The 11,754-nt window shown below is 36.3% G+C and overlaps 1 protein-coding gene across 1 annotated transcript; it reads left to right on the top strand.

The window, feature by feature from the left end:
* Nucleotides 1–6,921: 6,921 nt before the first annotated feature.
* Nucleotides 6,922–11,354, top strand: LOC139722475 (PHD finger-like domain-containing protein 5A). The gene is made up of 3 exons (XM_071633766.1): nt 6,922–7,032; nt 10,340–10,530; nt 11,249–11,354. Exons 1-3 carry the CDS (start codon nt 6,981–6,983, stop codon nt 11,336–11,338), a joined length of 333 nt encoding a protein of 110 aa, XP_071489867.1. The 5' UTR covers nt 6,922–6,980; the 3' UTR covers nt 11,339–11,354.
* Nucleotides 11,355–11,754: the final 400 nt, after the last annotated feature.

The following is an 11,754-nucleotide window of genomic DNA, read 5'->3' as shown; positions in this document are numbered from 1 at the left end:
TGTGTTACCCCCCCCCCCCATTTTTTTGCATAATAATTCTAATTATGGAGAGGGTGTACATCCCATCTCTTTGACTCCTTTCGATAGAAACAGAGAACGGAAATATTGTACAGTGCAACACACCAATCTCTACGGCACCTCACTGTTGGTGGTGCGATATACCACCAGCCAGTCTCTCAGGGACTTTTAAGTCTTTCTCATTATTTCCTTCCATTCCTTTTAAAATCATGTTTTTAAAACTTATATTTGTATTATTTGCATGCAATCTTGAACTTGTTGATTGCCATGTTTCAATTCATATACATGAAATATCACTCCTGTTATGTCCATGCATACTTTTGTATGATTATGTACATCTGTGCAATTCGACCTTTGGTCGCCAGTCAGATTTTGATAAAGACCTTTACAATTCTTTGCATCAGAAAAGGAATTCTTACAAATCATCATCCACTTCATTAAAAAAGAAAGTTCTTCAGAACTCTCCACAAGAACAAATTTTGGCACAAATACAAGTACAATTCATGCAAAGTGTCTATCGTATTGTACACATTATTTTAACACCAAACACTTAATTAGTAATTTAATATTCAGGTCTTTCATTGAAAATGAATGAGAGGATTCGGTAGATTTTAAGGGCGCAACCAAGGCTAGAGTGAAATATCATTTCATGTCCTTTGTTTCAATGCACTTAAACTAGATATACTTGTACTCATATGCTTGTTTAATCTGTAATCTCTAGAGCCCTGAATTATTTTGTGTACTAAAAGAAAAATCTTTCATTTAATAAAGAGTTTAGATACCTATGGACATAAATAACACTTTCCATGCAGTACAGATATCAAATTCTTATGCAGTAACAAAATTTAGGATGTCAGGATTGTGTCTAGTTTTGACAATGTAAGCAACTGATGAACATGCACTCATGGAAGGCTTCTCACCTGAAAGCAGAAATTGTGTATTATGACACCTAAAGGGAACAAACTGAGTGAGGAACACAGATGTCACAGCTACTGCAAACTTACTCGTCTCACGTACACCGCTGGAATATGCATGGTGCCTGAGTGGATAAACCTTGCCGTCTTTTGTGTCATTACACATCGAAAAGTGGTTATCCAAGCAGTTCTCTTTTTTTTTTTTTTGCCAAATGAGAACCCTTTTCTTATGAAAAGAAAAAAGGAAAAAAGTTATGTGTTTGTTTTGTTTTGATTTTACTCTTAAAACCTATGTGCACTTTATAAAGGGCTTAATATTCCTTGAAAAGCAGGTCTGCTGGATATCAGCAGAACTGGAAAGAATGTCCCTGTTAAAAGATGTTATGAATGAATAAAAATGTATAAATGAGGAAAATTATGAATACTTTGACGCAGGAATTTAGACGAACAATAACCATTTTTTTTTCATATATGTGATGTTTTATAATCAACCTCTATGTTCCAAGTTTTGTGTTAAATACCTTTCTAGAAGACATGATCTCTTCTTTTGTAATGATTGTTACACCAGCCAAAAAGAAGTCGAAAAGAAGTCATTTTCTGAATTTTAATCACCGATATTGATAAATGTTAAAAGCTTCATTGATGTCCACATACTTCTTCAATATCTTTTCATATCTTGTCTTAATTCAGAGATAATTTGAAAAACATCCGGACAATTTCAATATGTGTGCATTTTAATGAATGTTGAAAGTATTGGTGTCTTACTTTACAATGCTGTGCTCATGTATGTCTGAGAAGAGAAACAAGAATTTTAAGGAATTTTGATAAAATGAACATCACATTCATTGCCATGGCAATGCTCCGTCAAACTGAAATAAGGAGCTGTAGATTTTACATTCCAAGTGTAGTGAACATCGCAGTTGAACATTAATTATGTGAATTTGAAAATTTATATTATTTTGTAACAGCAAAATGTGCACATATTATGTTGGCTTAAAGTCATAATGTAGAAACATTAACATTTTCATCTATTATCTTTGAGATGTGAATTCTAGGAAATTCAGCAGAATAGACTTGTGCATACCAAAATATTTGGGTTGGCTGATTTTTTTTTTTTCAAAGAAGACCCAGTAAATCTTCAGTGTACTTTTTCATAGTTGTGAAGATAAGCTTTCTGAAATGTAAAAGCTTTGAATCATTTGTTTTGTAATCATGTTTTGGACGATCTCTCATGTTCAGTAACATGAATGAATGATAATTCATCTACTTGATGTCCTGTGGCGTTTTTAGCAATAGGGAAACCAGTAAAATTTGATTTTATTCTCAGCTGCAGGTATCCTTTTAAGACATAGTTTAATGGCAATTCCACACTTTACTCAAGTTAGATTTAAGATATAGGACAAAATTAGATGAACAAAACAGGAGAAGTTTTATTCATATTGGACCAAAAGTTTGCATCGCATATGATCACTTGCTCTGATTTTAGCATTGAATAGAATTAAAAAAATTTATTCTGATGATTGCACAAAAGAAAAAAAAATATTGCTGTATCACTACTGTAGGTATTGTTTCACATTCGTTTACATGAAAATGTCCGTTTCAGGGCAGAACACACTCATGTAGAAAACATTAATTGTTCATTATACGTGATTATCATGGTAACCCAGTTTGAAGTAGGCATACTGCCAATACACAAATGCTTTCTATAGCCAGCCCAGTTTCAAGATGCATTGTGGGATGTCTTGGTAGCAAAGTTGAATCCGGTCTGGGCTGCATCTCATGCAGCAGACCAGTGCACAAACAGTTATATTCTGTTACGCGTGGCCAAAACAAGTCGGGAAAGAAGCAAGTCGCGAGCGGTAGAGATTGCCAACCAACTCATCCAGTGCCCCGTTTCATAAAAAGTTGATATGATGGCAAATATTGCTGGAATGGCAATTGCCATAGTAACGACAAGAACCCAGCTTTCTGATTGACTGTTGCTATGGGAATTCGCCATTCCAGCAAGAGTTGCTATCCTAACACCTTTTATGAAACGGGGCCCTGGGTCACTTCTTTCTTCCAGGGATATTTTTCGAAAGTTTAATTCTTTGCTTATCATTCAGTGACCAGCTCTATCAGTCTGCAAGAATCTTCAGTTTATTGAAGGAGGCAGACTTAACCAGAAGAAGAAGAATGGTGATTTGCATAATATAGGCAGCACCCTGAATTAGTGGCAGTGTTTGACTATTGTAAGCCCATTTCGACGTAAGAAATGTGATTACAATTGTACTTTTCACATGACTTCACACTATGTGTACAGATTTCTGCAGGATGAAAGAAGTGATCTTATTGTGCTATAAGTTAGCTTTGGTTATAGTTCACCAAAAGGCCTATAAATTTTCTCTTTGAACAATACTATAGCCTTTTCTTCTTGCCAAAGTTGGACAGAAACCTCTCCATATTGCTTTGCATAGCCCTATTACTTGCTATAAATGGCTATGTGTGTCTGATATGATGATGTAGTAAATAAAGCATGAAATGAAAGTTTATATGGAGACAATCAATATGCATGACCCTCGTTTATGACTTTGACTTGCTTCATTTGATACATGAAATCGAATAATATATCAAATCAAGGAATATAGTGAAGGGAAGATTCATTTTTTGTACGCACGAGGAATATTAATATATTTCATATTATAATCCCTTTTAAATGCATTTATTCGAGATTATTTCAATTGAGAGTCAAGTGTGTGAGAAAGGGTATTAATGTGTGTATGTATGTGTGTGTATCATATATGTAGTAAATATATATATATATATATATATATATATATATACAAGATGTAATATATATTATGTTACTCTGCATCACAAAACTAAAAAATTGAAAGGGGACTCAAGACATACCTAATTATGATATATTGAATTCTACCAAAAAAAAAGTGTGCCAGAAAAAGTGCTGAAAACGCGATATCCCTTTATACCGTTGTATGATATAAAACTTTGAAATGTGTGGAAGAGTAATTGCTTTTTCAGAAAATATGAAAAACTCAAGACTGACTAGCTTGCTCCGTTTAACTTATCTTCAGTGCTCGAGTAAATCAGGATGTGCGACTTTTTGCTGGTTTTTTTTTATGCACGGTCACACACACACACACACACACACACACATATCATATATGTATATATATATATATATATATATATATATATATATATGTATTTGTTTATTTATTTATTTATTCATTCATTCATTCATTCATTCATTCATTTATTCATTTATTTTGTTCGACTAGCCAGATAAAGCTGCTTTGTCATGTATACTATGTTACAACAACAACAAACCCGACACGACAATAAGTAAAAGGATCAAATAATCAAAGTAATGAATTACCATAATATGTATGTGTATATAATAGTATAATTATATATACATATTCATCTAATAATCATGTCAAACATGGTTCGATTCTTGTCATTGTTCGTGCTGATTCACTTTACTATAGTATGTGTTGCTTATGGTTGTGCATATGGAAAGGAACAAAGTATACAGATAGGAAAATATTCTTATACCCTGATAGACTTGGCTTTCTTGGTTATGCTATGGGGCGGGAGGAATCTCCCTGCCCCCCCCCCCCCCCCCCACACCCCCGCCCAGGCCAATATTATAATGACATTTGTCAGTACAATTATATACCAACTGAAAGAAGAAAAGCTATTCTTTTCCTCACAATCAACAAATTATTGCGGTCTCCATGGCTGACGATATGAAACAGTAGTGGCCTCTAAAATTGAATTACCGTCTTTTTTTTTCTTCTTCCTTTTTTTGATACACACGCTGTACAGTAGCGCGCAACAGCCGCCAGGGCCCCATTTCATAAGAAGTTGATATGATAGCAACTCTTGCTGGAACGGCAATTGTCATGGTAACATGGTAACGACAAAAATCCAGCTTCCTGATTGGCTGTACCTATGGGAAGTTGCCATTCCAACAAGAAGTTGCTAACCTGTAACATCTTTCCTGAAATGGTGCCCTGATTTGTACTCATATATGATTCAATCGACAGGACTGTCTACTTGAACATTCGAAATCAATTCATTTTTAATTGATTATTGATTTTTATATGCAAATTAATATATTTTATATTTTTCCTAAATGCTCATGTAAGCCATGACGATGCTGACTTTTGGAAGGGGAGAAAACTTATTACAAAAAGGTCCGACATTGTACAGCACGAAAACGACTAGGGCCTATACAGTCAAATCAAATTTTTCTGCGTTAGTGTCTTTGCACTTTCTGATGTATCTGGCAGTCTGAGTTATGTGTTTGCGATTAGTGTCACTGATTTATGAAAACATGGGAACTGGCTTAACCTTCTCTATTTTTACATAGGCCCTTGTCTATTTTTAATGAAACATCGTCCTATATGTTTGTCTGATATAGTTATTATTCTATTCATTCAAACCGCGCTCACAAAGCATCGCACATCAACCCTCCTCCACGTGCCCCTCCCAAACCCTTCCACGCCTCCCCCGCCCCCAAAAAAGAGTGAAAATGAATACAAAATGAAAACAAAATAGAAACAGAGCAAAACAAAACAAAACAAAACAAAACAAAAAAACGCACATAGAGATACAGGTCATTTATGTCTCATCTCATATGTGTCGACTTGCTGCAGCTGGACTGCTTTTGCTGTTTTTTTAAAAAAAGTAAAATGACAATAAATTCTATTTTTGAAGGGCCCCACCTGGGAGCATGATAGAATGATAAGCAATGTAATACTCTACATTTTACAGTATGTGGCACACACTGGCAGTTAAAGTTATATAAGGTGAGCTTAGAGGACAGAAGGAAAAGGCAAAGTAGGCCTACGTACAGTTAGTCTAACGGTTGTCTGGTTGTTGTGAGAATAGAGTCGTGTATAATATAATACACTTTATATTGTATTGAAAAAATCCTTTATCAGACGAGTGTAAGAGAAATGAAAAAAAATGTATCTCTTTGGATTATGTCAACTTTTTCTTTTCTTTTCTTTGTGATGATGGAAATAAATAAACTATTGAATTGAATTGAATTGAATAGAGTACGGTAGACCAGGTCCATGGGTAGACAGGACGGTGAAACGTCAAGCCTGAGGAATATTTCATGAAGCGTTTTGCCCGACAAATTTTCTCTCAGCCAATCAGATGCAAGGATTGCACTGGCTTATAACAGTTTGTCAAAAAGAAATAATCTGACCTAAGGGCTATACCCCTCCCTCCATCCCCTAGCTTCGTCTTGTAGTTATAGGCCTGTAATGACACACGTTTAGATTACTAGTATATTTTTGTTCTTTTTCTTAGATACTGCTGTGCCTTTTTTACAATTAATGTGTAATTTGTTTGTCTTCCCATTCTCCCCTCTATTTCTCTTCTCTCTCCCTCTCTCTCTCCCTCTCTCCTTTCTCTCTCTCCTTCTCTCTCTCTCTCGTCATATTTCCTTTTTTTTGTTGCTTTATAGGTTTTTTTTTCCACCATACCGTATCGTGTATGTTATTGTATATTTCTGTACATTTGTATCCTTTCCATCAATCATATTTCCTCTTATTCTCTTTATTATAGTTGTGTTGTATGCATGTTATTTGCAGCTCTTTACTATTGAATTAATATATGTTTTTACATTGAACTCCGTTACCCAGATTATGCATGGGTTGTTGAGTAAAACAAACTTTCAACTTTCAACTTTCTTCTCCTTTAATGTTCAAGGAAGAGGTGAAACATCTCCAGCTCCGCTAGATGGCAGGAGCAGTTTTTAGCAGCACATTTTAACTAGCACTGTACATATGTGTCTTCATGAGCAAACGTTTTGAAATGCACTGTACATGCATGGCTGCACCTAGCACCACACCAGTACGCTGATACACCACAAGGTGGCCTGTACTTTATTGAAAGAAGAAGAAGAAGAAGAGGGCACCCTCTACGGTAATACGCATCATAACCGCGTTGTTTGCTCAAAAACATAAAACGTGCAACGAGCGATTTTTGTATTGACTGATGTGTGGACCGTGTTTCTGACGGTAAATCATGGCAAAGCATCATCCAGATCTGATTTTTTGTCGCAAGCAACCTGGTGTTGGTACGTAGGCTATTTTATATTTCTATTATGTAGATGAGAAAGAGGACATCGGTAAGGTTTTGTGAAAATTTCTGAGACACAGATGTAATCGCTTGCTTCTGTAGTCCCAGTAACTTTACTTTGTGTGGGATCTAGCCCCGGAGACAGCGCCGCAAGGCTGTTGGGGCTGTCGCAGTTATGTGGGATCATGCTATAGACGTAGTCCGATCAAGTGTCTAGGTTTTGTCTGAATTTAATTGTCTAACTGTTAATTTGATATTGGCGCGTTGTCCTAAAGGGTCGTCTTTAGTCATGTTAATGTAACATTGATTGCGAATAAGAGGTATTAGTGGATGAAAGAACAACATATATGCAAATCTGTGTAATGATCATGACTGTAGTGTAGTCTAACAATAAAAAAGACGGATATGGGTCAAACTCAAAGACAGTTGTGGGTGAGTAAAACAGATTTAGAAAGTTACGAGCCCATAATTGGTACAGCCTAGCATTCTTGACACAGTGAAGCTGATAAATAATTCATATAGCCTCGTATACATGTACATCATCTCTGAAAGAAGCAGCCTGTCACCTTAAAATTCACAGTAAACAGGGCAGCAACGAGCAAAGACCAGTAAAGCTTCACAAAAAGTTTTTGATCTTCATGACCTCTTTCCAAACTAGATTTCAAGCTGGAAATTAGCAGGTGAGTTAAGATGCGGCCCTCATTTTGGACTTCTATTTACCAGTTGTTGCACACTGTTGACTGAATAGTGAATAGTCATCTTTTATGCAAGTGAAGCTGGTTGTGATGTTCAATCAATGACAACAGCAGCCAGATTACAAATGACTAATGAGCTCATAGAGATATTTACACAAATACCGTCATCCTTGCCTCCAGACAGTGCTGTGCCATGATTGGTACAGCTACATGATTCTTATGGGTGATAATGTTGAAGCGTACTAGCGTGCAAATGATTGAAGTTGCAGTACAGCACATACAAATCATGTGTGTGTACCAATCAAGGACGCCCTGTACCAAACACGGCACCAAAGAAGGTATCATAAAAACCCAACTTTTTTCCAAAATTTCTTTTATAATTTTTATATCTTAAATGTGCATTCAGAATGTCATTATATTGACACACAATGTTCCAAAAGACACACTCAAGACTTCATCTATTTTGGAACTATAGCATGAAACCCCTTAAGTGTACCATACTTGGGCACGTTACCGATCACGCTGATACCAGGATGGGTCATAAGGCGAATAGAAATAGAGTTGTAATGTTAGTAGGATGACTATGTAATAATGTATGACTCAAGATTGAATGTAGCTGAAGAATTCTAGGTAAGATCCAATTCAAGATAATGGTGTAGGTGTTGTCTGGAATAAGAAGAGTCTAGCTTGAGTGGAAAGCAACATTGCCAATCCAGCCAGGAGTTTAGGGACCAGGCACTGTTAATTTTTATGGCCTTTACTTCAGTTTACACTTTATATTGATACAGTGTAGAACTAATGGCACAGAAATGTATTCTTACATGTGTCATCTTCTCGAAGGTACAAAGCCATTGCATTGTGAACCAACTTTGGCTATCAATGAAAATACTCCCGTAATAAGATATTGACGAATGCATACAGAAATTGCATAGTTTTCGACTTGCTGCTCGCTCACTACTCCCCGATCATCTTCTGGAATTAGGCAGCTACTGTGATGGAAAGCTGGCATCTACATATCAAACACTGCCAGGCAAAAATCACCTCCTGGACTCGGTTGCTAGGAACTCTGTTTTGAAATGCTACTCAAAAAATCAAACACAAATCCGTCAAATAATGTGAAGTTTGTATTTTAAACGAAAGTCTTTTGCTGCAAGGATGTTTGATTTCTTATGCAAATAAGAATATCAAACATCTTTGATGAGTCAAATGGAACTGTACATTTGATTCTGATCAAATGCAAAGTTGTGGGCGACATTTTTGTTTGACTGTGAAGTTTTGTGTAATCGCAGTTTGAGTTTACAGCAATGGGGCTCAAAAGCTTTACAGAATCCAGCTGACATTGTACCTTAAATTCATCACATTTGCTGGCTAATTTCAGCAGAACATGTGCCTCCGTCAGGCTTACACACCTATGCATGCAATAAGTAACGAGCAAGTCTCAAACTAGTGTTCGTTATTTCTGCATGCACTCGGTAATTATTGCAATAATTTGATTACTTTATGGTGAAAGTAGCATTATGATGACAAACATGTGATAATATAAAAGATTTTCTGTCACCCAAAATATTCAATTTTTTAAAAGTGTTACTTTGAGGTCAAAGCTGGATTGCCATAGGGTCTACTGGAAGTAGCATGGTCACCTCACTGTACAGCTGTATAACAGCAACGCCTGTGTACAGTAGTGCATTATATTTTACAATTTGGTTTTGAGCTCTCAAAGTTCTTCAGCATATTTCTTTGAAAATTAATTTACATACACTGTATCAAAATTGAAATTTAGTGTCCTAAAGGTGCACCAGTAATAAATATGTGATCTAATAAAAAACTCAGAGATCAGCTGTACGTAAACATTTGATTGTTTGAGAACTGTGTACTTGTACTTAAGATTGTTCAAGATATAACATTATTACCATCCATGATCTGTAAAGAGCTCTACAGCAGGATGAATTCTGCAGGAGCGGTGGCTACTTGAAATTCATTAGTTGAATTTTCATATACAGGCGACTCCCACTAAAACGAATACTCGGTACTGGCAGTTTTCTTTCATTATATCAAAATTTCATTATATCCAAACAAATAAATTATATAAAGATATATATATGAACAATGTAGATGAAATATTTTGGGCCATGAATTTTATTTTGTTTGAATCCAAAGCTTCTTTATAGCTATGTCAGGGCTCCACACTAACTTTTATTTTTGGTGGCCCAAAGGCAAACATCCGACCTTTTTGGTGGCCCGATAAGGCCATCAAATTCTTCATTTGTGAAATTTTGGTGGCCCGACGTGCCTTTTTGGTGGCCCTGGGCTACCGGGCCACCACTACTGTCGAGCCCTGGCTATGTTCATCATGATGGAATTGTACTGTATGTAGATTTATCAAATTTTAGAACATCAGTTTGCTTCAGAAATCTTTTTTTTCCCTAATGGTTATCTCTGCTTATTAAGTTAAACTTGAATAGTATTAATCTTCACAGATTACCTTTGTCATAACAGCTTTTCATGTTTGTATTTTAGAAACAAAGTCATTCTTACCAGTGCTGTCAGTTGTTTGAAGTACGGTCAGGAAATGTACATTACTAACTCTGCTTTCTTTTCCCCGTATCCCAGCTATTGGCAGGGTGTGCGAGAAGTGTGACGGGAAATGTGTAATCTGCGACTCGTACGTCAGACCATGCACACTTGTGCGCATCTGTGATGAATGTAACTACGGATCCTACCAGGGGCGCTGTGTGATCTGTGGGGGTCCAGGAGTGTCAGATGCCTACTACTGCAAAGAATGCACCATACAAGAAAAAGATGTGAGTTATACATACCCCACTGGTTTTCTTCAAAAGAAGCAGCACACTAGATATTGAATTATGTCCCTAACATCTGCCTGCATGTATAAACGAATGTACCACATGTAAATCAAAGACCAACATCTAAGTCATTTGTATAGGATTGATAAAATCAGAACTCTACGTTTGTGTTCTCATAATAGTAAATAAGTATATAGAGAGACAGGAAGAAGTGCAAACTTCCTGGTCTGTTCTTTTGACATCATAAATCATACAGTGTGAAATCAGTGCATTCACATGTTAATGCAAAGTTTGCGTATACGTTTTAAATACTTTGGATTTGGAAACTACCAGCTTTTGGTAGTTATCTATTATCTGTGTATATTATTGATGTGCATTTCGGACCAAATTGTATAGAGAAGAAATTTTCTTGCTTTTCCCAGATGTCCAGAAAAAAAAGAAGAGAACAACGTGGGGAGAGTATTTGTATATAAAATGTAGCACACATGTTTATAAAGAAAGACTTGAACTGGTTCTCTTTTTCATTACTCTATTCTTGCAGCTGAATGAAGTATGAAAAGTTAATTTTCTCTGGTTAGATGAATAGGTGAACAAAACTTTTTGACCAATGTCTTTTGATTTTACATTTTGACCAATGTCTTTTGATTTCACATTTTGACCAATGTCTTTTGATTTCACATTTTGACCAATGTCTTTTAATTTTACATTTTGTCCTCAGCGGGATGGCTGTCCAAAGATTGTCAACCTAGGGAGCTCTAAGACTGACCTGTTTTACGAGAGGAAGAAGTATGGCTTCAAGAAGAGATGATGTCTGCTCCACCAACTCTCCCTGTACATATGTGATAGATTTAGCTTTTCAGGACTCCACATGTAAATTGCATTTCATGTCACCAAATGCCATAACTCCCCCCCCCCCTCCCAAACGCATATGCATCACCCACATGCGTTACTTGAAAGACTTCACACACAAAGTGAATGCGTATAGTGTTCTCTGTGCAGCCACCAGCACAGAGATGGTTTTTGGGGATGCTCAAGCAGTCCAGTTAGAAGCAAAGTGGAACTTCCCTTTATATGTTGGTAACATTACAAACAGGTCTAGTTTTGTGCATCTAAGCTTTGTCTGTGTATTTGTGATGGCTGGATTTCATCAGATTCTGATTTCAGAGTTACACGTTGAGTGACATCGTAAATGAGAAGACATCGTAGGTTATCTGTTGGATCAAT

Source organism: Diadema antillarum, unplaced genomic scaffold (genome assembly GCF_040938485.1).
Source record: "Diadema antillarum isolate AM-2024a unplaced genomic scaffold, OU_Dant_1.0 scf00000166, whole genome shotgun sequence".
NCBI lineage: Eukaryota > Metazoa > Echinodermata > Echinoidea > Diadematoida > Diadematidae > Diadema > Diadema antillarum.
Note: the sequence above shows the minus strand (reverse complement) of the source record. Positions and strands in the feature narration are given on the sequence as shown.

What these genes read in the sequence shown, in the direction of transcription:
- LOC139722475 (XM_071633766.1), top strand. Translation starts at nt 6,981, where the DNA reads ATGGCAAAGCATCATCCAGATCTGATTTTTTGTCGCAAGCAACCTGGT. An exon ending in TCGCAAGCAACCTGGTGTTG is followed by an intron (nt 7,033 to 10,339) that starts GTACGTAGGCTA and finishes CCCGTATCCCAG; the next exon opens with CTATTGGCAGGGTGTGCGAG. An exon ending in GCACCATACAAGAAAAAGAT is followed by an intron (nt 10,531 to 11,248) that starts GTGAGTTATACA and finishes TTTTGTCCTCAG; the next exon opens with CGGGATGGCTGTCCAAAGAT.